The sequence below is a fragment of the Grampus griseus genome (genome assembly GCF_964374135.1).
Source record: "Grampus griseus genome assembly, chromosome: 19".
Classification (NCBI taxonomy): domain Eukaryota; kingdom Metazoa; phylum Chordata; class Mammalia; order Artiodactyla; family Delphinidae; genus Grampus; species Grampus griseus.
This window is the reverse complement of record NC_139013.1, coordinates 31,581,979-31,604,171: the sequence shown is the minus strand read 5'-3', so window position 1 is coordinate 31,604,171 and position 22,193 is coordinate 31,581,979. Positions and strand designations below refer to the sequence as shown.

Here is a 22,193-nt window from a genome sequence, read left to right as displayed (position 1 = left end):
GACAGTGGGAGTGTGGCTGAGACAGGGGATGAGCTGATGAGCCCACTCCTCACCTGTTTCTCCTAGCCGTGAAAGGGGGAGTTGCTGGGTCCCTCTTCTCCCCAGAACAAGTCTGAACTTACCCCTTCCCGCCGGCCCATCGCTCTGCTGCCCCCTGCTGGCCACGCTGCCTGGTGCACCGCCTCTGGGTCTTGGAGAAGGCGTGGTCTCATCTCTGAAGAGCCAGGCAGGCAATATGGGGCCCCGAGAGCCTTGTGGCCAGAGGCTGCACCTCCCAGCAAGGAAAGCAGGGAATAGTTACAAATTTAATAAAATTCACTTTATAAATTACAGCAGCAGCCCCAGGGCTCGGTTCGCTGCCCCAGGAAGCAGGAGTCGGACAAAGCTGGGCAGCTGTTGCTGGAGAGAAGTTGTCAGAGTTTAGGGCTGCGGAGGTGGCCAATGGGCCAGCGCCACCGCCTCTAGGATGACCGCAGGCAGCAGTGGGGGCCGGGCAGAGGCTCATGGGCCGGTGGGCGCACAGGGAACAGGAGTGGGGGGCCGAGGCCAGGCCTGAGGGTGCCACCACCCTCTGGGCTCCTCAGTCCAAACTGGCCATGAGCAGGTGCAGCTCGCGGAAGGCACTGCCGTGGCGGCCGCTCAAGCCCGACTTGCTCTTGACGAGGCCACTGATGCTCCTGAGCTGCTTGTAGCAGACCCGGCACTTGTGCAGCCTGCGGGCAGAGGGGCCACGCTTAAGGTGGCTGGCCGGCACGGTCACCGTTACCCCCACCCGATCCCGGAGCCTTTCCTGTACGAATCGCTCCGGCCCTCCTCCCGGAGGAAGGCTGAGGCCCAGAGTGCGGGACCCACTGAGGCTGGGCCAGGGCAGAGCCAGGCCATGGGGGAACCAAGGCTCTGGCAACCCTACCCCGTGCCCTGAGCCACCGTCTCAGGCACAATGACCTCTATAAGCTGTTTCAGGAGGGCCACCAACAAGCAGGCTGGGCCCCCAGGCCTGTGCTCTCGCTTGATGTGGCAACCCTGCCACACACACCGCTGGCTCCTCACCTCTCCTCCCGGCTGATGTCCACACCCACGGTGGGCGGGGCCGCCAGCATGTCTGTGATCAGGGGCAGAAACCGCTGCAGGATCAGCTTCAGAGAGGTGCAGCCCGTCTGGACATAGCTTCAGAGGCAGAGGGATAGATGGAGTCACAAATAGACAGAGAGCAAGGTACACAGAGACAAAGGGGGCAGAAACAGGATCAGAGGCAGCATGGGCTCGTTTTCACTCTATCCTCTCAAATTTGGAGGGCCCAGCAATGCTGCACGGCCACCTCACAAGGGCACCGGCCCTGGGGGTCTTTCCCATGGTCCCTCCCTGCTGGGAGGCAGGTGCGGCTTCCCCACCCGTACCTCTCATACTTGCTCTGCAGAAGCTTCTCGATCTGTGGCAGGACGGTGGTGCATAGGTCCAGCTTCCACAGGGAGCTGGGGAGAGGGCCAGGAACACGTGCCCTCAGTGCCCGGCCCTGCCCACTTACCCCACCCCACCCCCGCCACAGCCACTTACGCTTTCTGGTTGACAATGTTAAGGAGGTCCACGACCACGGACAGGTCATTGATGGCCACGGCCGAGTCCACCGACGTCTGTGCAAACAGAGCACCCGTCAGAGGGGACCGGGGACTGAGTGGCCCTGCCTGGGTGTGGCGTGATGATGGGATTTACTGCGGGCTGTTCATAAGACTGCTCGGCGTGGTGACAGGGGCCGCCTAGCTCCCCCTGTGCCCCTTGGGCGGCCCTCTTCTCAACCCCAAACCCGGGCAGAAGTGGCACTTGCCTTGATGTCACCCGTGGTCCACACGGCCCGCACGGTGTCCAGGTTCTTGTGGCGGCTGGTGAGCACGACACACATGGTGTCATGGCCTTTGCGGATCTGTGACATGGCATCCTCGTCGACCAGCTCCGCCTGCTGGGGGATCTTCACGGCCTGCATGGGACGGGTGCCCTGATGCTGGCAGCCAAGTTCTGCCCTCACCCCACGGGCCTCCACCCGCCCTCAGCCTGGGCCCCCCACTCACAGGCAGGAAGTCAGAGGCCTTCAGTCCGATGGGCTCGTTCCGGGTGGCAGGGATGATGGCAGACTCGGCCTTGGGTGCAGGGGTGGAAGTGACGACTGGGGGCCGGGACAGGACCTCGAGCTGGAGGGGTCTGGGGCTCAGCAGGTGGCCAGCCCAAGGCCTCTTCTCCCTCCCTCCCTCGCAGCCCCCCTCCCCAGCAAGGGCCGCCCCAGCGCCGATTCGGGACTCCAGCCCCTCTCTGAGCCCCACACCCTGCCCGCTCCACCTGGACATACTTTTGGCACCGGGAACTGCACGTCCATGGCTGGGCTGGGCTTTGCTGCCTCCTTGGCTGTGGCCACGTCTGGAGGCAGAAGGAAAAGATCAGTGGGTCAGGTCAGGCCAGGAGAAGGGACGGGCGGGCAGAAGGCAGGGCTTGGGCTGGGGCTGTGGGCGGCACCTCTAACGGGAGGCCTGGGGGCCGGAGATGGGCCTGTCCCCTCCCTTACCACCCACTCAGCCACAGGGCTGGTAGAAAGCAGGCGCCAAGCACTGTGTGTGGACAGGACCCAGGGAGCTCCAGGGAGGGGTGCTCCTGTCGCCTCACTAGGAAAGGAGTGTTTTTGGGAGGGGGGCGGTGAGTGGATAGTGGATGGTGAGTGGGAGTGCGGGAGAGAGAGAGGCCCTTCAGGAACCCAGCCCGAGGGGCACGAGAAGATGGCCCCTTGAGGAGAAAGCAGGGGAGGGAGGGAGGGGCTGGAGGATGAGGGTGCCCCGCCCTGCCACCTTCTCCAATCGTAAGTGAGCAGAGCAGGTTTTCTCCCTTCTTAAACCCTCCAGCAGCAAAAGCCCAAGCCCCCAACCCAGGGCCTGCAGGGCCTGGCCTCCTGCTCCCGGACCCCAAGCCCCCGCTGTCCTCTCGGCTCCCTCCCACCTGAGGCTCTTCCCTCCTTGTCTCCTCACCTGGCCCCCAGGCCTGCCTGATGTGCCGCCTCCTCAGAGCCTCACGGCCCCCCATCTACACGGGCCCCAGAGCCTCTCACCACTCCCGGCTCCTTCCTACCATGTGGCTGCCTACCGTTCGCCTTCCTCGCTGGGTGTGGGCTCCTGACGGGGGCACCTACCTGCCTTTTCACACTCAATCACCAGGGCCTGGCACAGGGCCTGGCACACAGCAGGTGCTTTGGGGGCGAGTGGAGGGAAAAGATCCAGTGGGAGAGAGGCTGGAAACTGTGCTGTGGAAGGGAAGGACTAGGGAGCTGGGGACCCTGGGAGGCCAGGCTCTGCCCCCCGACTCACCATCCTCCGGGGGTGCTGGGAAGGGCTCACTTCTTCGGGGTGGCGTCCGACCTGTGGAGGTAGAGGGGGTTGGGGACTCATGTGGGTCAGCCCAGGGCTGCTGTCTGAGCCCTCAGGGCCCGGCCAGCCGGGGACCCTGGGCCCGTCAGGATGCGGCAGATGCAAGGTGGTTCCCAGGCGCGCGCACAGCTGCAGACTGACCCGTTCCCGGGCCCTGAACCCTCAGGCTTGCCCCTTCCCGGCCCCTTGCCCCACTGGGCCTTCCTTTGCTTGGGGCAGGCCGAGCACTGAGCGGCTGCTGGGCCTCTGCTGGGGCCTAGAGGACCAGGGAACAGAGCCTGGGCCCAGACATGGGTTAGGAATTAAGCTAAGGGAGTGCAGCAACATGGACGCCATCCCCAGAAAGGACCATCTGCCTCCCTTTCACAGAGGGGAACGCTGGGGCTTGGAGGGGAGGGCCCAGGCCTCACTGATGCTGTTCTTGGGCTGGAAGATCTCGTTGTAGTCCTCGGCGTTCTGGATCTCCGCCCGAGACTCCCGCTCATCCCGGTCATCCTCGCTGCTGGGGCTGCGGCGCTCGCTCTCTGAGTTCTGCTTCACCCTGGGGAGCAGGCCGGGCAGAAAGGAGGTGGGGGCCCCGGTGAGGCAGGGGCTGCGGGCCTGCCTCCTGTGCCCCCCAGCGCCCTCCGGGGCCCCGAGCACCCCACCTCTGAGGCTCGCTGCCGGTGGCGCCGGGCCGCTCGTAGATGCGCCGAAGCGGGGCGCTGGGGTGTGGCGGCTGCTGTGCCGGGGGCTGGCTGTCCTGCATGGGGTCCGGGGCTACCGTGCCCGTCCTGGTGACCCGCGTCAGGTCCACCACGTAAGAGGAGACGCTGCTCTGGGAGAAGGCCACGCCTATCTGCGGGAAGCGGCAGAGCTGGGGCGGGACCCTTCGCGGTGGTGCTGGGGGACGGGGGGATGGGGTGGGGGGTGGGCAGGACCCCCCGGGGCTGGGTGGGAGTTGGGGGCCTGAGGCGGAGGCAGGCGAGCGGCCCAGCAGAAGGGTGCACGGTGGGCGGTGGCTCTCTCACCAGCTGGTCATTGCAGATGGCCAGGTCGGCCACCTTGCCCCAGTTGACGAGGACCACGTCAAAGCAGCGCTCGGGCTCCCAGCCGTAGACGCGCAGTGAGTCCTGGCAGCCACTATACAGGCAGCAGCCATCGGGGTTGAAGAGGACGCTCCTGGGCCAGGCGAGAGTGGGCCGTGGGTCAGGAGACACCGGAGAGGCTGCGGGGAGCCCAGGACGGGAGGGAGCGGAAGCGGAGATGGGAAAGGTCCACCTGCAGCCACACCCCACTGCCCGGGAGGAGGGCCCTGGCCCACTGCCCAGCCGCCCACCTACCTGACAGGCCCTGGCTCCCCTTCGATACAGCTCACCACCTGGAATTTCTCCAGATCCCAGAAACGGATGGTCCTGCAAAGGAAGTCAGGCTGTGCTGGGAAGCCAGTGCCACGTGTTGGCCTCCACACAGGCCAGTGGCCGGGGGAGCCCACTTCTCTCCAGACACCTGCCGCCCCAGGTCACGGCCATTCAGAGCAATGCCTGGGGCCATAGGCTGGCCCTGCACAGGCAGCGGGAGGGGACTCGGCACCTGGGAGGTGAATATGGGCCTTGGACCCAGACACACAATCAAGTCCCAGGACACTGGGGCCGGATCCAGACATACCATGAAGTCCCAGGACACTGGGGCCAGGGTTGGGAGAGAGATGTGACCCGGGTCCCATCCCAGCTTGGCTGACAGTTAATTCAGCCTACCTGGGATCATATGACACCCTGGGACACAAAACCAGACTGGGGACAGACATATGCCAGAGGACAGGGACGTGAGGGACAGCAGTCACGGGCGACGAGCCCTGCTCCTCCTCACCTGTCAGAGCTGCCAGAAGCCAGGAGGTACTCGTTGGGGTGAAACTCCACCACGTTGACAGGCCCTGTGTGGCCGGGGAACTCGGACATCATCTTGCCAGCAGTCAGATCCCAGAGCTGGGGCAGGTCAGGGTGGAGGTCAGTGCCAGCCTGGCCCTCAGCTGCCCGCTCGCCCTCCAATCCAGCCCGAGCTCTTTATCCATGAACCACCTCCCACTCTGGACAGGCTCGGGATGTGCGAGCCTGATCAGGAGGGAGGTGAGGACCCAACCTGAGTGTGATCAGCAGACCCCAGTCCCCAGCCCTGGGCCCGGGTCAGGCCGGGAGCTACCTTCACCGTGTGGTCATCTGCGGCCGATGCCAGCCACTTCCCGTCGGGGCTGAACCGGAGACACCGCACGGCCTGGCTGTGCCCCTGAGGGGAGGACAGAGCATGAGCACCCGAGGGGCCTGGGCCCAGCGGACTTCTCTCCGCACCACCCACTCCTCCCTGCCCTCCATAAGCAGTGCTTCCTGGGAGCAGGCAAGGAGGGGACTGACAGCCACATGTGGGAGATATCACAGAGGGACACTTCTCCACATGCGGTCACGGACCCCCAGTCCTGCAGGACGCTCCAGGAAATAACACTGTGTGGCCTGACAGTTTGGGAAGCAATGTGTCTTGTGTCTCTTTTTGGAGAGTTAAATGCCTCCTCTTAATGTCAAAGGGTCTAGAAACCCCCCAAAAATAATTATTAAACCCAGTCCTTCCAAACTCATATGAACAGGAACCCCCTTCACTTAATGACTCCTGTTAGCGGCCTGCAAACCGTGGAGCACAGTTCGGTAAACACAGCTCTGCGGGGAGTCACGGAAAGCCGGGGGTCCAGGTAGACCACCCACTGCACTCCTGCTCTGCTCCAGATGCATGTTTCTCATCTGGACTCTTGTTTCTCACGTTCTCACCCAGGTTGGACAACAGTCCCCTCCAGCCCCTGCCAGGGTCTGGACACCACCCCATGCTCCGCGCCTGCAAGGTGCTTGTGGAATGACGGACAGAGGGTGCCTTGCTTACCCTGTATCGGAACACACAGCCTTTCCTCCTGATGTCCCAGAGCTGTGAGCAGAGGAGCAGAGGGGGGCAGGGTCAGGACAGGTCACAACCAAGGTGGGCTGGGCTGGGGAGGCCTAGCCAAGCTAAGTCCTGGAGCCTGGTCGGAGGGCAACATGTGGCCATGAGCAGAGAGGGGCTCTGGGCACCTCCAGGTCATTACACCTCCAAGTGACAGGGGTCTGGAAACAACTCACTAAAGCTGGGCATCCCGAGCAGAAATGTCTGGCAAACGCTTCCACATCGCTGCCCTGGGAGGGCACGGATGCTGCCACACAGGGGGAAGATGCCCCCCGAAGAGCCGAAGCCCACCCCCCCACCCGAGACGGGACACACCGTCCCAGTCCCACTGCTTGGCCCAGTGAGAGAGCCAGGGTGCAGAGTGGTGGCTCACCTTGATGTTCGTGTCCTGGGAACCCGAGGCCACAAACTCGCCATACGGGTGGAAATCCAGGCTGCAGATGTTGGCTTTGTGTCCCATAAGTGTGCGAAGGACTAACAAGGAAGAGAGCAGAGACAATGGCGTGAGAGGCAAACAGGATGGCTGGTGGAGCGAGGGCTGTTGTGTTCGTTTGTGTGTGTGCTTTCATACTGACTGCACAGAAAAACACAACAGTATCACAGACTTTCAAAACAAGGAGAAAAATCAACCAGAGTCCTACCACCCTAACAACTAACTTTCCTATTTTCCTCTCAAGAGATGCCAGCCACTTCTGCCATTACCCGAGCCCTCAGAAAACTCCCTGCAAGCTCCCCGCAGCTTGCACCTCTGGGCTTGTCCCAGCATGCTCTCATGAGAGTGAAGCCCCAGAGTCAGCAGAGCCAGGTAACTACTGTACTTGGTTCAGGCCCTGTGGATGTGGACGTGGAGCTTATGGTCTGCCAGGCATCCCACCACACCCGAGACAGTGCAAGGAGAGAGATGCAGGAGAGGTCCAAGCTGGGGGAGAAGCTGCTAGGTTGAAAAGAGAAATCCAGGGGGGCTTTTTGGAGGCGGTGGTCGTTGAACAGGATGTTAGTGGGTGGCAGATGAGGGAGGCTGCAGGCAAACCTTGCGTTTCTGTCTCAGCGTGTTCTCCGGTACCACTCAAGTTTGCCTCTTCTCTCTGGCGTCATGTGTCTTGCTTTTTATAAGACTTATAACTCCGCTGTTTGAATGAAACCGTCCACCCCAGGAGTGCTGGTGCCAAGGGGTGTGGCAGTCCAGCCATCCTTAGGTTTGCGCCAAGGTGAAACAGGCTGGCTTGTGAGGTGGTGAGCTGTCTGTTGGAGGAGGTGTTCAAGCAGACCGCAGATGTAATGCTTTAAGGACAAGATGCAACCGCACCAAAACGTGAGCAGCTGCCCTCCTCACTCTCTGTAGTTGTCTCGGGGGCTCAGCATTGCCTGGCTGGCCAAGGGGACTTCAGGCACATGCTGCCCAGTCCAGGTCCTGGAGGGAGGAGACTCGTCTGGCTCCTGCCCCAGTCCACACCACCCCCGCCAGCCCACCTGCTTTGCATCCCACAAGCCAGGCTTCCAAAATCCTGGCCCGCCCTGAGAGGATGTGGCAGGTTCACGTTCATGAAGCATATGCCTTCCTGTGGATCCTGAGCTGAGCCACCCTCGCCCTCTGGCTGCTCTGTGGAAAGCAGGCAGGAACACATTCTTCCGGCGTGATTTCTGCCCTTGGTCTTCTGTCCCAGGAGGGCTCTCGGCAGGCCTCCTGAGACCGGATTTCGTTGCAGGATCCAGGAGCTGCAGAGTGGAGGGGTCTCCGGGGTCTGTCTGCCCCACATGGGAATCTCTAAACCCTTCCAGCCGAGTAGCTGAACCCTCCAGTGATGGGCAACTGATGTGACAGTAAGGCAGCCCTTTAAGAACCCCTTCCTGCATGTGGGGTGCCAGTTTGCCTCTGTATCATTTCCATTCACACTGTGGTGGGTTGGGGGTGGAGGTGGGCCTGAGGTCTTAGCTCTTCCTGCCGAGGATGCTACGGGCAAGTTTCTCTTCCATCGCTGAACCCCCCGCAAATGGCAGGGCGGACAACACTGGGATGGGAGTCTTGACACCAGGATTTGAGTCCCAGATTCCGCCACCCCCAGCCACAGAGGCTTTATCAAGTTCAGGGCCCTCCCTGAGCCTCAGTTTGTCCATCTGTCATATAAGGAGACAGTGCCAACCTGGCTTTGCATCAGAACCACCTAGAAGCTTAAGAAAGCCAGAGTCTGGGCCCATCCCACTACTGAGTCAGGCTCTCCGGGAGTGGGGTCTGGGCTGTGTAACAAGCTCGTTGTAGAGCAGCCAGCTCTGGGAGTCCAGGGCTCAGGAATTCCAGAGGTCTTCAGTTTCCATTCTTTGCCCACCTCAAGAAATTCCTCACATTCCCTTATGCGTGAAAGTCATGGCTGAGAAATCACGGCCCTTGGCTTCTCTTTTTCCTTTGCTCCTCAGTGAATGGTGAATGGCTGGTGCCCTCCACTGGGATCTGGGTCCAGGCAGAGGCTTCCCAGGAAATGAACTGCCTTCTGCCCGAGCCTTTCTGCTTTCTCAGCTGGAGCCCAGCCAGCCCAGGCTTGCTCCTCCCTGGCCCCTTGTCCAGCGATGCCCCCGCACTGTGGGTCCTGTGTGTGGCCAGGCAGTGGGACCGCATGCTGAGATGCTAAGCACTCAGCCCCTGTTTATTATCTCAGAGGGCCTGGGGCTCTGTCTGTCTATTTATTTATGGCTGCATCAGGTCTTAGTTGCCGCAGGCAGGCTCTCTAGCTGTGGCATGTGGGCTCCAGAGTGCGCAGGCTCAGAAGTTGCGGCGCGCAGGCTTAGTTACCCGACCAACCAGAGATTGATTCCATGTCCCCTGCATTGGAAGGCGGATTCTTAACCACTGGACCAGCAGGGAAGTCCCGGGGTTCTGTCTTTCTTAAACAGCCTGTCACTGGGTGGGCCAGCACCACCCAAGAGGCTCAGGTTGAGGTCATTTCTTGAGGATCACCTATACAAGAGCAGAATGAACCCAGCCACCAGGCATGCATGGCCAGTGGCCGCCGTCCTGCAGCAGAGGTAGAGCAAGCACCAGAGTAGAGGCCTGGAATGACCTTCAAGTCTCAGCCAGGCAAGGGGGGCATCTCTTCTGGAAGAGGCAGACTTGGCAAAATCCATGTCACCCTTTCCTCTCCTGTCCTTCAGGTAGGGGATGGCCTCCCGCCTGGCATGCTGGAAGGTCCAGACTAGAGGTTGGCAAAAAGCAGGGAGCAAACAGGTTTTACTTGGACCTCTGAGTGTCAGCCTGCAGAGTGTTCTGAAAAATATGGTTTTTTTTTAAATTAATTGACTTATTAAGTTATCTATTTTTGGCTGTGTTGGGTCTTTGCTGCTGCATGCGGGCTTTCTCTAGTTGTGGCGAGCGGGGGCTGCTCTGTTGCGGTGTGTGAGCTTCTCCTTGCGGTGGCTTCTCTTGTTGCGGAGCACGGGCTCTAGTGTGCAGGCTTCAGTAGTTGTGGCGCACGGGCTTCAGTAGTTGTGGCACACGGGTTCAGTAGTTGTGGCTCGCAGGCTCTAGAGCGCAGGCTCAGTAGTTGTGGTGCACGGGCTTAGTTGCTCTGCGGCATGTGGGATCTTCCCGGACCAGGGCTCGAACTTGTGTCCGCTGCACTGGCAGGCGGATTCTTAACCACTGTGCCACCAGGGAAGCCCTTGAAAAATATGTTGAATTAGCTGTCAACCTTCAGAAATGGGTGGATTCCACATAAATGTCCAGATTCCCAGCTTCACTTGAAAAATCTGTACAGCTGGCAACACTGTGCCCAGACTGCTGTGTGGCAACAGCCAGCAAGGCTGAGAGGCAGCCCCCCTTCCAGGGAAGGCAGGACTCCCCAGTTGGCCCAGAACTGAGGGCATGAGTTTATAGACCAAAAGATCCCAGTGAGGATCCAGCATAGGGATGAGAATAGGCCCACCAAGGCCTTGTCTATGAAACCTGAGGACACTGGGACGAAGATCCTATAAACCTGTGAAGAGAGAGAGGCAGAAGGAGGAAAGAAGCAGGTCCCATGAGAGGGATCTGGGACGAGACAGCACTGACCTCCCCACAGCAACCCTGGAACCTAAAAGGCAACGGAGCTGCACCTTCACAATTCGGAGGGAAAAGTATTCCCAACCTAGAATTCTATACGCCAACTCTTAGAAATAAAAGGGGGGTGGTTTTAGAATAAAGTAATTTTCAGGGACTTCCCTGGTGGGTTAAGTCCAGTGGTTAAGTCTTAAGTCAGTGGTTAAGAATTCATCTGCCAGTGCAGGGGACATGGGTTTGAGCCCTGGTCCGGGAAGATCCCACATGCCACGGAGCAACTAAGCCCGTGCGTCACAACTACTAAGCCTGCGCTCTAGAGCCCGTGAGCCACAACTACTGAGCCCACATGCCACAACTACTGAAGCCCATGCACTACAGCCACTGAAGTCCACGTGCCTAGAGCCTGTGCTCTGCAACAAGAGAAGCCACCGCAAGGAGAAGCCTGCGCACTGCAACGAAGAGTAGCCCTTGCTCGCCGCAACTAGAGAAAGCCCACACGCAGCAAGGAAGATCCAACGCAGCCAAAAATAAAATAAATAAATTTATAAAAAAGAAAAGAATAAAGTCATTTTCAGCCTCTAAAACTGTGCTTGCAGTGTACCCTTTCACAGTAAGCTATGAAAGAATGTGCCGCACCTAAAAGAGTGGGGGAACCAAGAAAAGTGACAACGTGGGATCTGGTGTGGCAGAGTCGGAGAGAGTTCCCCGGGGAGGAGACAAGGGCCCCAGGATGGCAGCTGGGCTGCAGGCCTGGGAGCTCCCAGGCCACTAGGACCTGGGGACAGAGGCTCTGGGAAGAGACACCTCAATGATGGGATGGGTTTGGGGGTAAACTCAAGGAGGAGGCTTACTCTTCTGGCAGATAAGTTGGGGCTGGATTAGTAACAAAGACACAGAAAACATGCAGATGAAAAAAAGATAGAACAACTATTAATTCCAGGGAAACAAAATTATCAAAAGAAAAGAAATGCAAGCAGCTCTGAATAATATCTATAGGTCCTGATAATATAAACACTGAGTATTTAAAAGGTGATTCAGGGAGGATGGGGGGGAAATGTTGTGAGTGACAGAGCTGGGGTAGCACTGAGAGCTCAATTCTCCTTTTCTGTAGGAGGATGGCACAGCTAATGTATGAAGTGTTTTTAAAAAGAAAAGAAACTGCAGTATATCCACATTGCTTGGAAAAGCGGAGGCGATTAGCACTCACCAGGTGCAAGGACAGAAGGCTGAGGCCCCTGGAGTGAGGCAAGGCTTCCTCCTTCCATTGTGACCATTTGTGAACTACCAGCATTTGCCTTTTTAGACTATGCATAACTTCTATAAAGATGAAAACTAAATTAAAACAAACAAAGCACAAGGAAACAGAAAGTCTGGCCACCCAGGCCCCATTCCTGCAGGCAACAGTTAGCTGGAGCTGAGTGAGGACCCCCGGGAGCGGGGCACACACCCCGGTTCTCCGCACACAGCCCCTTCACTCATTTACGAGTCCTGCGCGGTCCCTGGTGGCACTTGATGTCATTCCAGGTTCTGAATCCACAGACACCCACCCACCCATGCACACATCTGTCCATCATTCCGACATTTACAGAACGCCCCCTCAGGGGCAGCACTCAGAAAGCAACGCACGTCACTGCTGCCAGGTCAACAGGGGTGGGGAGTCGCCACACTGTCTGGTCAGTGCCCCCAGGAGAAAAGCACCAAACCTAGTCAGGACAGGCTTCCTGGAGGAAGCGGCTGGACAGCAAAGCTGAGGACAAGCACGACTGCAGGTGTGTGTGGGGGGAAGGCAAGTGCGGACACCTACTTTTGGCAGCTTCCAGGTCCCAGACGCGGATGGAGCCCGACTGGGAACCGGCCACAATGAGCTCCTCAGGGGTGTTGAGACGTACGCTCTCCACTGGGGACGTGTGACCCGTCAGGCTCTGTGAAGAGAGGGTGGCAGCTTCAGCACTCTGCATGAACAGACCCCCAGCTGTGGCCCTAAAATCTGGGTCCCTGGGAGGCATGTCAAGCAGGGATGCTGTGCTAGACCGAGCCACCCCCAGGCCTCTCGGCTCCCAGGGCTAAAAGTGGGCCAGACCCCAGTCATGCTCCACCCATCACCCCTGTGCTCCTGACATGAACATCACCTGCAGAAGTGGCCCTGGGCCCCTTGGAGGGGGGCAGCTGACCTTTTAGTCTAAAGTTCAAAGCATCGCCCACCTGGGCTGTGCTCCCATCTCCACTCTCTGCCCGGCCCAGCCCTCAGGAGGGGAAACCACGGCAGAACTGAGGCCTGGCTCGTCAGCGGCACACACCCCGCCCCTCTGGAATGCGTGGATCCCCAGGGGCGGCCCCCTCTGGAGGACCCAGCCATGTTCTCAGGCAGGGGCTCTGGAACCCAGGGGACCTGGGAGTGACTCTGCTGGGAGACACAGAGGCTCCCCCCAATTCAGACCAGGCCAGAGCTGGGCAGGGCTGAGCCCAGGCATGGGGGCGGGAGGTGCTGGAACTTCCAGCTTTCTGGAGAGGAGGCTGGAATCTTAAATCCGTGGTGTCTGTCACTCCCCGTACAGCACTGGCCACCGAACGCACAGTGGTGATGCCATCAGCGTTTGCTAAGACCATGTTCCCATGGGAACTGGGGACAGTAGGGGAAAACTGCTCCTCAGCAGAACGACCCAAAGGCCAGACAGTTACAAGCAGCTTGCCCGACTCCCCAGTACCACCAGCAGGAGTATAAATGGGTAGAAACTACATGGAGGGTGATTAGGCAAAAATCTATCCACATTTAGAAATGCACATTCCCTGCACACCAGCCACTCCACCTTGGGGCTTACCCCACACACACGCAACACACGTGAAACAACACAGACCCAAGGTCATTCTTTGCCGTGAATCTGACAAGAGACTGGAAACAATATATATGCCCACCACAGGAAACTGGTTAGATGAGCTGTGGCCACCCATGCAATGGAATAGCATTCAGCCACAAGGATGAACGAGGCACCCTCTGAATATGAGAAAGACTAATCTCCACGACGCTCTTAGGTGAGAAAAGGTGGAGGACAGTATATGTCGTTCGATAGCATTTGTGCAAACTAAGAAGGGGAAGGGGACCAGGCATACACATTTGCTTGCAAATGTATAAAACCATCCTGGAAGGACACAGGGGCATCGGGAGCCACGGCTGTCTCCAGGGAGGGATGTGTGGGTCAGGGAGCTATACAAGTTCACTCACAGTCAAAACCACACAGAAATGCAAAGACTGCCTGCAGAGGTGGTAGCACGTGTATACACCTGAGGTGAGAAAGAACCTGGTGAGTCTGAGGCACTGAGAGGCCTGCTCTGTGGCGAGCGAGGGGATGAGGCCTGCTGGGGGCCTGCGAGCGGCACCTGGTGTAAGCGGCTTAGTCTAGAGGCCAGACCCCATGCTGTCCACTGTGCTGTTCTGAGGGCGAGAGCATGGGGGTCACTTCATGTCCATTTTTTGTCAGCCTCTGTTGATTCTTTTTCAATTGGTGTATGTTACTTTGGCATTTCAGAGAGGGGAAACACGTTCGAACCCCCAAAGCAAAGTGAAGCAAAACACTTTCAGTTCTGTCCTTAACCTTGGCCGTGGTTCGGGTCAGATCTCAGCTGTCCACTGGACCTCACAAGAACACTGAGCTGATTAAGTGTCTACTAATAAATATCACCTCCCAGGATTTCCCTGGTGGCACAGTGGATAAGACTCTGCACTCCCGCACTCCCAATGCAGGGGGCCGGGGTTTGATCCCTGGTCGGGGAACTAGATCCCACATGCATGCCACAACTAAGGAGCCCGCATGCCACCACTAAGGAGCTGCAACTAAGGAGCCTGCGTGCTGCAACGAAGGAACCGGTGAGTCGCAACTACGAAGCCCGACTGCTGCAGCTAAGACCCCATGCAACCAAATAAGTAAATAAATAAATATCACCTCCCGCCCGCTTTTTATCTTTATCTTTACTTGGCCAAGAGTCAAAAGACTGATACTGCCCTGTGCTTCAAGGTTGTGGCGGGAGAGGGCGGGCTTCTGTGCTGCTGGTGAGAATGTAAATTGATTTCCAGAGGGCAGTTTGGCAATATGTTTTGAAAGCTTTTTAAAACATGCCACACCCACAGATTCAATGCGAAGTCGCAGATCTGCTCAAAGATTTAGGGAGAGGAGGATGTTCCCCGCTGCGGCTGAGCAGAGCCATAAAACCGGCAATGACTTCCACGCTGGGAACCAGGCGTGGCCAAGCTCATCCCTACGATGAAATACTGCGGAGCTTTTGGAAATCACATCATAAAAGGATATTTGTTGACACAGGAAAATGCTGACGATGTTGTTATTTTTTAAAAAAAACCAGGCTACCGAAGAGTAAGATAGTGTTCTGGAAACATACTGTTATACGTTTCCGTGTGTGTACACGTAGGCGTGTTTGCATGTGTGCACGTGTACATACAGGCACAAGTCTGCGCACACATGCATGCGTACCTAGAAGGGCACAGACCAAAATACCAAATGTAATGGTCTTTAGATAATCAAACTATATGTGATTTATTTTTGTTATTTTTTTCCCTCCTTTACACTTTCCTGTATTGGAAAACAGTTTTTGGCATTGAATATAGTTGTGTACAGGGAGAGAGTGCCACTGAAATGGAGCAGGACCCTGTGGGGCCTTCCTAGGACAGACACACCTCCCCGCATGTCCTCTGCCTGCCTTTTGTCTGTAGAGAAACTTCTGTCAAAGGATAAATTTAATCAGAGAAGTGAGGAAAATGCAGAAGCAGCAAGGAAAGCAGTCAAACAAGACCAAATAATAATAGCTTAGTCATTCCACAAAGTCAAGGACCTTTAGTTCCTCTTCAAGGGCTATGGATAATAATCTGAACCATATCTTTTGAGCTTTTTTGTAGATACTGAAACTCCCACCAGGTGAAAAAGTTGACTACATGACGACCAGACTATAGCCATGACATAAGCTGCTTCCACGAACTGGCCTCAAAGAAATGGGACCAAACAGGCCCCGGTACTAAAGATGCTGCTGATCTGACCACTGCATGACCATTTCAAGATGACTGTCAGAGCTGGCGTGCTGCTCTGCATGGCACCCTCCCAGCACCTATATACCCCTGAAACTCTCCTTTAGAAGTTCTTGCCCTCTGATCAACGGGGGGGAGTTGGCCATTAGATACATGTCTGCCTTCCCGCCAGTTGCCGGCCTCCTGAATAAAGCAACCTTACCTTTCAACCAACACTTGCCTCTCGAGTACTGGCTTCCAAGCTGCGAGCAGCCAGACCTAAGTTTGGTAACACTGTCAAAGAACCAGTCCTCTAATCAGCTCCAACCAGGGGCACTCAGATCCTTTTTGTGGAATGAGGTGGAGAATGAATCAAAACAGCCGCACGCGTAACTGACAGGCAAGCGGATAGGCCAGTGGGCAGGGGAGGCTCAAATTCGGGTCCGTGGGATTATTTTAGCCTTCTCACGCAGGCTCCCCAGGGTTCTGTCCCATGGCCAGGTGACCTCCCCCCCACTCCCATTCCTGAGGACAGGTCACTGTCCCAGCCATCAGGGTTGTCCTGGGCCTTCCTGAGCAGACAGCTGGGGAAGGCACTGATGTGCTGGGTTCCTGCAAAGCTGCCTGCTCCCAGCCCCCAACCCTGGCCTGCCCACCCACCTCTCCCCAGCCCCACCTGCCGGCCGAGCCTCACCATGATGCAGTTGGGCTTGTTGATGGACCACAGGTTGACGCGGCAGTCATCCCCGCCTGTGGCCAGCAGCCGGCCCGAGGCTTTGCCCAGCACCAGTGAGGACACGTTGCTGGCATGGGCCACGATCTCCTCTATACAGGAAAGAGCAGAGGGACAAGGCAGTCAGGGGCCTGACGGGCCACAGGGAGGAGGGCTAGGCCTTGCCCTGCTCGGCCACCAGCCCTGGCACCCGAAGCCCAGCGGGAGGGCTCTGCCCCCTGTGGCTCCCCTTTGGTGCCCAGACACCCCCATGAGCCGTGGGACGAGGCAGAGTTTGGGCCTGAGACAGAAATGACTATTTCTCAACTTCAGTCATTTCCATCCTTCCCTTAGGCCTCATGATTTTTTTCCTTTTTCTGTACAGCCACAGGTACTGTTATTGACTTACTATGCTCAATTTTTAAAACTGACTTGCTATTTTTATTTAGCTGTGTCGTTTAAGTAATAATATGCATGAAATTTTAAGCTTGATATGTTCATTCTATTTTTTCTATGACAGAAAAAGAAAAACGAAAACAATTATTAAAATAAAAAATATTGACCCATGTAACCACCTAAGCGTCTCAGCCGCTGCCTGGTGTTCCTGCTTTGGGGAACACACTTTCAGAACCGTGCAGGTCAACCACAGACGAGCTGACCCCAGGTGAGCTCAGCCAGGGCTTCAGTCCGCAGCTTCAGAATCATGGACTGGGTTCTGGTCTGAGCTCTGCTATTGCAAGCTGTGTGGCCTTAGACAAGTTGCTCACCCTCTCTGAGTGCTGGGTTCCTCGTCGGGTAAATGGGGATAATAACAGTGCTTGGCTCACTGAGCTACTGAGGGTTCAGTGAGGACATGCCTGTGGGCTGCTGCGAGGGGCTGAGTGCTCGTGGCTGCTTGGCAGGCCGAGGACCAGACGCCATGGAGAGCAGGCACTGGGGCCCAGGAGGGTGGGTTGGGTGAGGAGGGAGCAGGACGCAGCCGACTGAGGGGTCTAGGTATGAGGGCCGACCTGACAGAGCGGAAGGCAAGGTCACTGTGGGCGGCCACGAGGGCCCCTGGCTTGGACTGCGGGGGGCAGCAGACATATGTCTCAGAGGACATTGCCAGGGCCTCCAGGGAACAAAACATGGGCAAGGAACCAAGAGGCAGCCCTGGCCTCCGAGCCAGGGCCTGAGTAGCTCCTCCTGAGAACGCAGAGGGAAGAAACAGGTCTCCCCACACAGATGAGGGAAAACCCCAACGTGCTGACGCCCTGAGGCAGCTGCGAGGCCGGCGTGGGTGACTCTGAGGGAGAGGCCAGTGCGGCTGCCCTGCAGAGGCCCCTCCTGGGCACCTGCTCTGGCCTCCACCCTGCCTGGGGGTCTCTGTGGTGCCCACGTCAGATGGCAGGAAGGTTGGGAAGCTGGGTCCAGGAGGGATGCTTGCCAGGTGGCGTGGCTCACAGGGGCTGTCAGAGCTGCCCAGGGCACCAGGCTCCAGGCTCGACCTCACAGACAACACCCCACCTCAAGGCCCGGCTAGGCCAGCCCCAGCAGGGCGAGAGCTCCCAGCAGGCCCAAACCTGAGCCAGGGCCTTGGGGACCCCACCACTGGATTCGAGGAAGCTGGGCCTCTCTGGGGTCCGCACCTCAGCCAAGGAGCCTCTGTCCTCTGGACACTGTAGGGACAGGTGCCTGGATGCTCTGGGGCTCTGGTCACAGACACTTATATGTTCAAGGGCTTCTGTTGGGCCAAACTGACAGCCCAACCCAGCTAGAGGGCAAACCACCTTCCCCCTGAGCACTTTGATCCCCAGCCTAGGGTCCTCTCCCCTTCCCTGAAGACACTCCCCGCATGCGCTGCCCTGGGTGTGTGACCCACCTAGAGGCCTGACTGCCCACCCCGGCTCTCACCCTTCCCAGGCAAAGTCCTGGCTGGCCCCCACTGCACTGGGCCTCCTGGGCACACTGCCACCCCTCTCTGCACCTCAGGACTACTGCCCCCAGAGACAGCCATTAATGCATGATATAAATGTTTCCTGGGTACCTGCTCTAGGCCGGGTGCTAAGAGACAGTGGGTAGGGACAGTGATAAGGTTCTTGTCTTCACACTCCAGCCTGATCAGATGGTCCCTGAAACAGGGCATCCAGCCTGAAGAACCACAGACTTTAGGGTGAGAAGGATTTCAAGGTTGGGCCCTTCTAGAAGGGCTCAGACCACTCCCCTGCAAGCAGCCTGAGCAGGGGGCTGATTGGAGCCCCTGGAGGGACCAGGGGGTGGGGTGGGGAAAGGGGGGCACGCCTCAGGCACCAGGCATAGGCCTCAGCATAGGGCACTGGCCCAAGAGCTCCCACTCTTCCCACTCTGGCCTGAAGGACAGCATCCAGCAATGGTCCAGGCCTGGGTACTGAACTTAAATGTACAAACAAATAAAAACAAATAAAAATCCTCACAGCAGGCCAGGTTGATGGCTGCTGCTCTACCCTGTGGCACAGGCCCATGCTAGTTTCCCAAGTTCAGGTGGCACAACCTGGACCCCACATCCCAGCCAGAGCTGGGGGAACACTGCATTCTGGCCAGAGGCACTGAGCACCTGCACCCCAAACAGAAGACACAAAGAACTAGGTTTCAACGACCGCACGCTGGCCAAGCACGTTCTGATCCTCCCCAGACTCCAGAGCCACAAGGAGCCAGAGGTCATTTGGGCTTGGGCTCTCAAACAGTTTATACCCATGGAAACTGCTGTGCACATGAAATTGTCAGCAGATGCCCAACATGCCTGATCACATCACCTCCCACTTGAATGCTTTAGGGCTTAGCCTTGCCCTTCAGATAAAGCCAAAACCTCAGAAGGGCTGGGGTCCTGTAGACACATGTCCTCACCAGCCTACGTGACACCACATTCTCCCCACTGCTGTGCTGCAGCCCATGGCCTCTTCTGAGGCCTTCCAATGCACCAAGCTTCCTGCCTCAGGGCCTTTGCATATGCTGTTTAGGCAGCCTACAGCACTCCCCTACCCCCACCCCTCATCACCTAGTTAACTGATTCAAAGCACAACTGTTAACTGTTCAAGCTTGGAATTAGGTTCCAAGGAGAGATGGGTCAGTGTGATTATCTGATTCCTGCCTGTTGCTCTCCCCAGGCTCTGAGCCCCACTGCATAGGGACCTTGTCTATTCTGTCCCCCACTGTCTCCCCAGTGCCTGGTTCTTTCCTGGTTTCTCAGGAAAAACAGCTGTTGAAGGTATACATTCATAACTCCAATAAATACCAAGCCACTCTGTCCAAAGTATACCCTCCTTGGGAGCCCATAACAGGATTCTCCCAGAACCCTAGGGCTGAGGAACAATTTGAAAATGGCCCAAACCTCTCATTTACAAATGAGGACGCTGAGGCCCAGCAAAGAGTTTTGCCCAGATTCTCACAGTTAAAAAATTGAAGGAGCCTTGCCCCAGCTTCTGAAAACAGCCCAGGGACAGCTCATAGCAGAGGGTGACCAGTTTGGACACACCAGATCTATGCCAACCAGTTATTACAGGCGGGGTACAGCCCACAGAAGCACCAACGTGTAGAGCAACAGGTCTCAAAATATGATCTGGAGAACACTGGGATCCTCACGATCCTTCTGGGGGTCCAAGAAAACAAAACTACTTTTATCATAATACTAAGATGGAATTTGACTTTTATACTCTCATTTGCTCACAAGAATATGGTGGAGTTTTCCAGGAGATATATGACATGTGAGGACATCATCACTAACGGCATGTTTCTGCGTTCTTGTGTTTTAAAATGTCTCAGTATTAATTTCTAACATGGTAAATATTGATAGATATAACTCCCATAAACAAAAACTCTTTGGGGTCCTCAATAATTTTTAAGAGTATAAAGGTGTCCTAAGACCAAAGAGTTTAGAGCTGTCAGTATAGAGTAACGGTGGGGGTGGGTGGTGCCCGGGCTCAGGTACATTCCAGAGGCTATCAGCATCCCTCTGCCTATCCTCTCACCCCAGCCCCCAGCCCAAGATGCCCTCATCTGACAGGGGAGCTTGACTTGTGAGATGTCTGAAAACACCAAGAACATCTTTCAGGATTTCTTGCCCCAGCCCGCCTGCCAGCCTAACTGGAAATCCTGCTAAGTGCTTCATTATGCTCATTTTCTCACTTGAATCTCACAGCAACTCTAGAATGGAGGCGTGATTATCTCCTTGCACAGACAGGAAACTAAGCCTCAGACAGGTTAAGTCACCCGGCCAATGTCACCCAGCTACAAAACGCCAAAGGCATGATTTGCATCTTGGTCTACTTTACTCCAAAGCGTGCAGTCTCCCCCTGTCCCTAGAACTGGAGACACAGTTGGGGGTTCAGGCCACCCAGCAACAAACAGCTATCAGGGTAAATGGGGTGAGAAAGAAAACCACTCACGTAACTTCCAGGCCGTCTTGGTGACCACAGGGGTGGCCATCCTTCAGCTGGCTGGCACCTGAAGTTCCACCCACAGTAGACAGTGCTTTCCTTGTGGGGTGGGGGTGGATCCCCCCCCAGACCCGCCAATCAAGTTGGCAGGGAGTTTCCACACATCCAGGCAGAGGGAATGCTTCGTCTCCCAGCCCCGGACCACCTCGTGGTTTTAAATCATCCACAGCAGCAGCCCGTGCGTGACTGTCGGGATCCTGGGTCATGGAATGTCAGGCTTGAGCCATCTCAGCTCAACACTGGGCTGGAACACAAACAGAGGTGATGGCTTGTTAGCAAACACTCAGGGGGAGCTCAGGGCGTCCCTGGGTTTGCAGACCTGCAGATGCAGCTCCCTGGATGACCAAGGCCACTTGATAAAGACAAACGCCCACCAAAGCCACCAGAGCCAAGAGGTGCGCTGCAAACTGGGTTTGAGAATCTGGAGAGGGGGTACCTCAGGCAGGGTGACTTGGAATACAGGGAAAAAGAAGGTCCTCCCAGAGGCCAGGATGACGGGAGGAGGCTCTGTTCCAGGAAGCTGGCTGCCTGAAATGCAGCAGCTGCGGTGGGGCGGGGAAGACCACATGTCTGCAGTTCAGATAGATTGCTGGGAGTCACTGTCTGTCTGACGTATGGGAAGGGGGCGGAGTCAGAGGCTAAGTTTAGGGGCCCATCAGAGGCACCCTAGAGATAGGCATTGAAGTCTTCTCTGGGGAGAGCCTCAAAGAGGGCCCTGGGGGTCCAGTTCGTATCAAGGGAACTACACCGGGTCCCTGCAATTCCCAAGGACAGTGCTGGGAACTAGGCCTCCAGTCTGGTCGTGAGTCGGTATGACTCTTCAACTCTAAAAGGCGACCTCATGGAGCCTCCTATCCCCTTCCTCCAAGCCTCTCTCCCACGAACCCTATCCTCGCCCTCCCCTTTCTCCTGGGTTCCCCAGTTCTGACTCTCTAGTCCTCCATTCACTCCTCCTTCTCCCTGCCGCCTGTGTCCCCCCATGCGTGCACATCCTGTCTCCTGGGCTCCCTAACTTGGCCCCTGCCTCGCCAGACCCTCCTGTCTCCCCCTTTCCTCTGCGCTAACAGTATCCCCATTCATTCACTCTCTTGCTTCTTGTGTCCCTATTCATCACCCCTCCTCCTGCTAGACCCCCGGCTCTGCTTCCGGCCTCCCTGGTTTTTCCCCTCCGGCCTCCGCGCCGGTCCCACCCCTCCCGAAGCTGTGGCTGGTCCCTCGGCCTCGCCTAATCCTCCCACTCCTCTCAGCTTACGGGGCACAGGCTCCAGCCTCCCTCCGCCCAGAGCCCTCTCCGCCGCAGCCCGTCCCGGTCCCGGCAGGCTCAGCCCAGCCCCGGGCTCATCCTCCCCTCGCTTCCTTGCGCCCTCGGCCCCGCGTCCACTCCACCTGCAGCTGCGGCTCTGGAGGCCGAGGCTCCGCTCCAGGCGCGACCCCCACTTTCCTCCATCCCCTGGCCTGATTGGCCGCTGCTTGACAACCGACCCTCACAACAAAACCTCCGGCTCAGAGCCTCGCCTTCCTCACCTCTCGCACCAATCAGCCGCCGCGAGCGCCCCAACCCCCTCCGGGCTTGACCAATAGAAGCAGGCGCTTCTGCCGCTTTTCCTTAGTGCCCTCCCCCTTTTCCTGAATTGGA

The 22,193-nt window shown here is 57.3% G+C and overlaps 1 protein-coding gene across 1 annotated transcript; it reads right to left on the bottom strand.

The window, feature by feature from the left end:
- Window positions 1-344: 344 nt before the first annotated feature.
- On the bottom strand, window positions 345-22,046 carry KATNB1 (katanin regulatory subunit B1). Its single transcript, XM_082676651.1, has 20 exons — window positions 21,944-22,046; window positions 20,507-20,801; window positions 16,089-16,219; window positions 12,191-12,308; window positions 6,733-6,833; window positions 6,303-6,344; window positions 5,580-5,663; window positions 5,250-5,365; window positions 4,724-4,795; window positions 4,412-4,562; window positions 4,049-4,239; window positions 3,812-3,942; window positions 3,342-3,392; window positions 2,339-2,406; window positions 2,064-2,183; window positions 1,823-1,972; window positions 1,555-1,631; window positions 1,398-1,472; window positions 1,051-1,167; window positions 345-713 (listed from the first exon to the last, which is right to left on the bottom strand). Exons 2-20 carry the CDS (start codon window positions 20,544-20,546, stop codon window positions 581-583), a joined length of 1,968 nt encoding a protein of 655 aa, XP_082532777.1. The 5' UTR covers window positions 20,547-20,801; window positions 21,944-22,046; the 3' UTR covers window positions 345-580.
- Window positions 22,047-22,193: the final 147 nt, after the last annotated feature.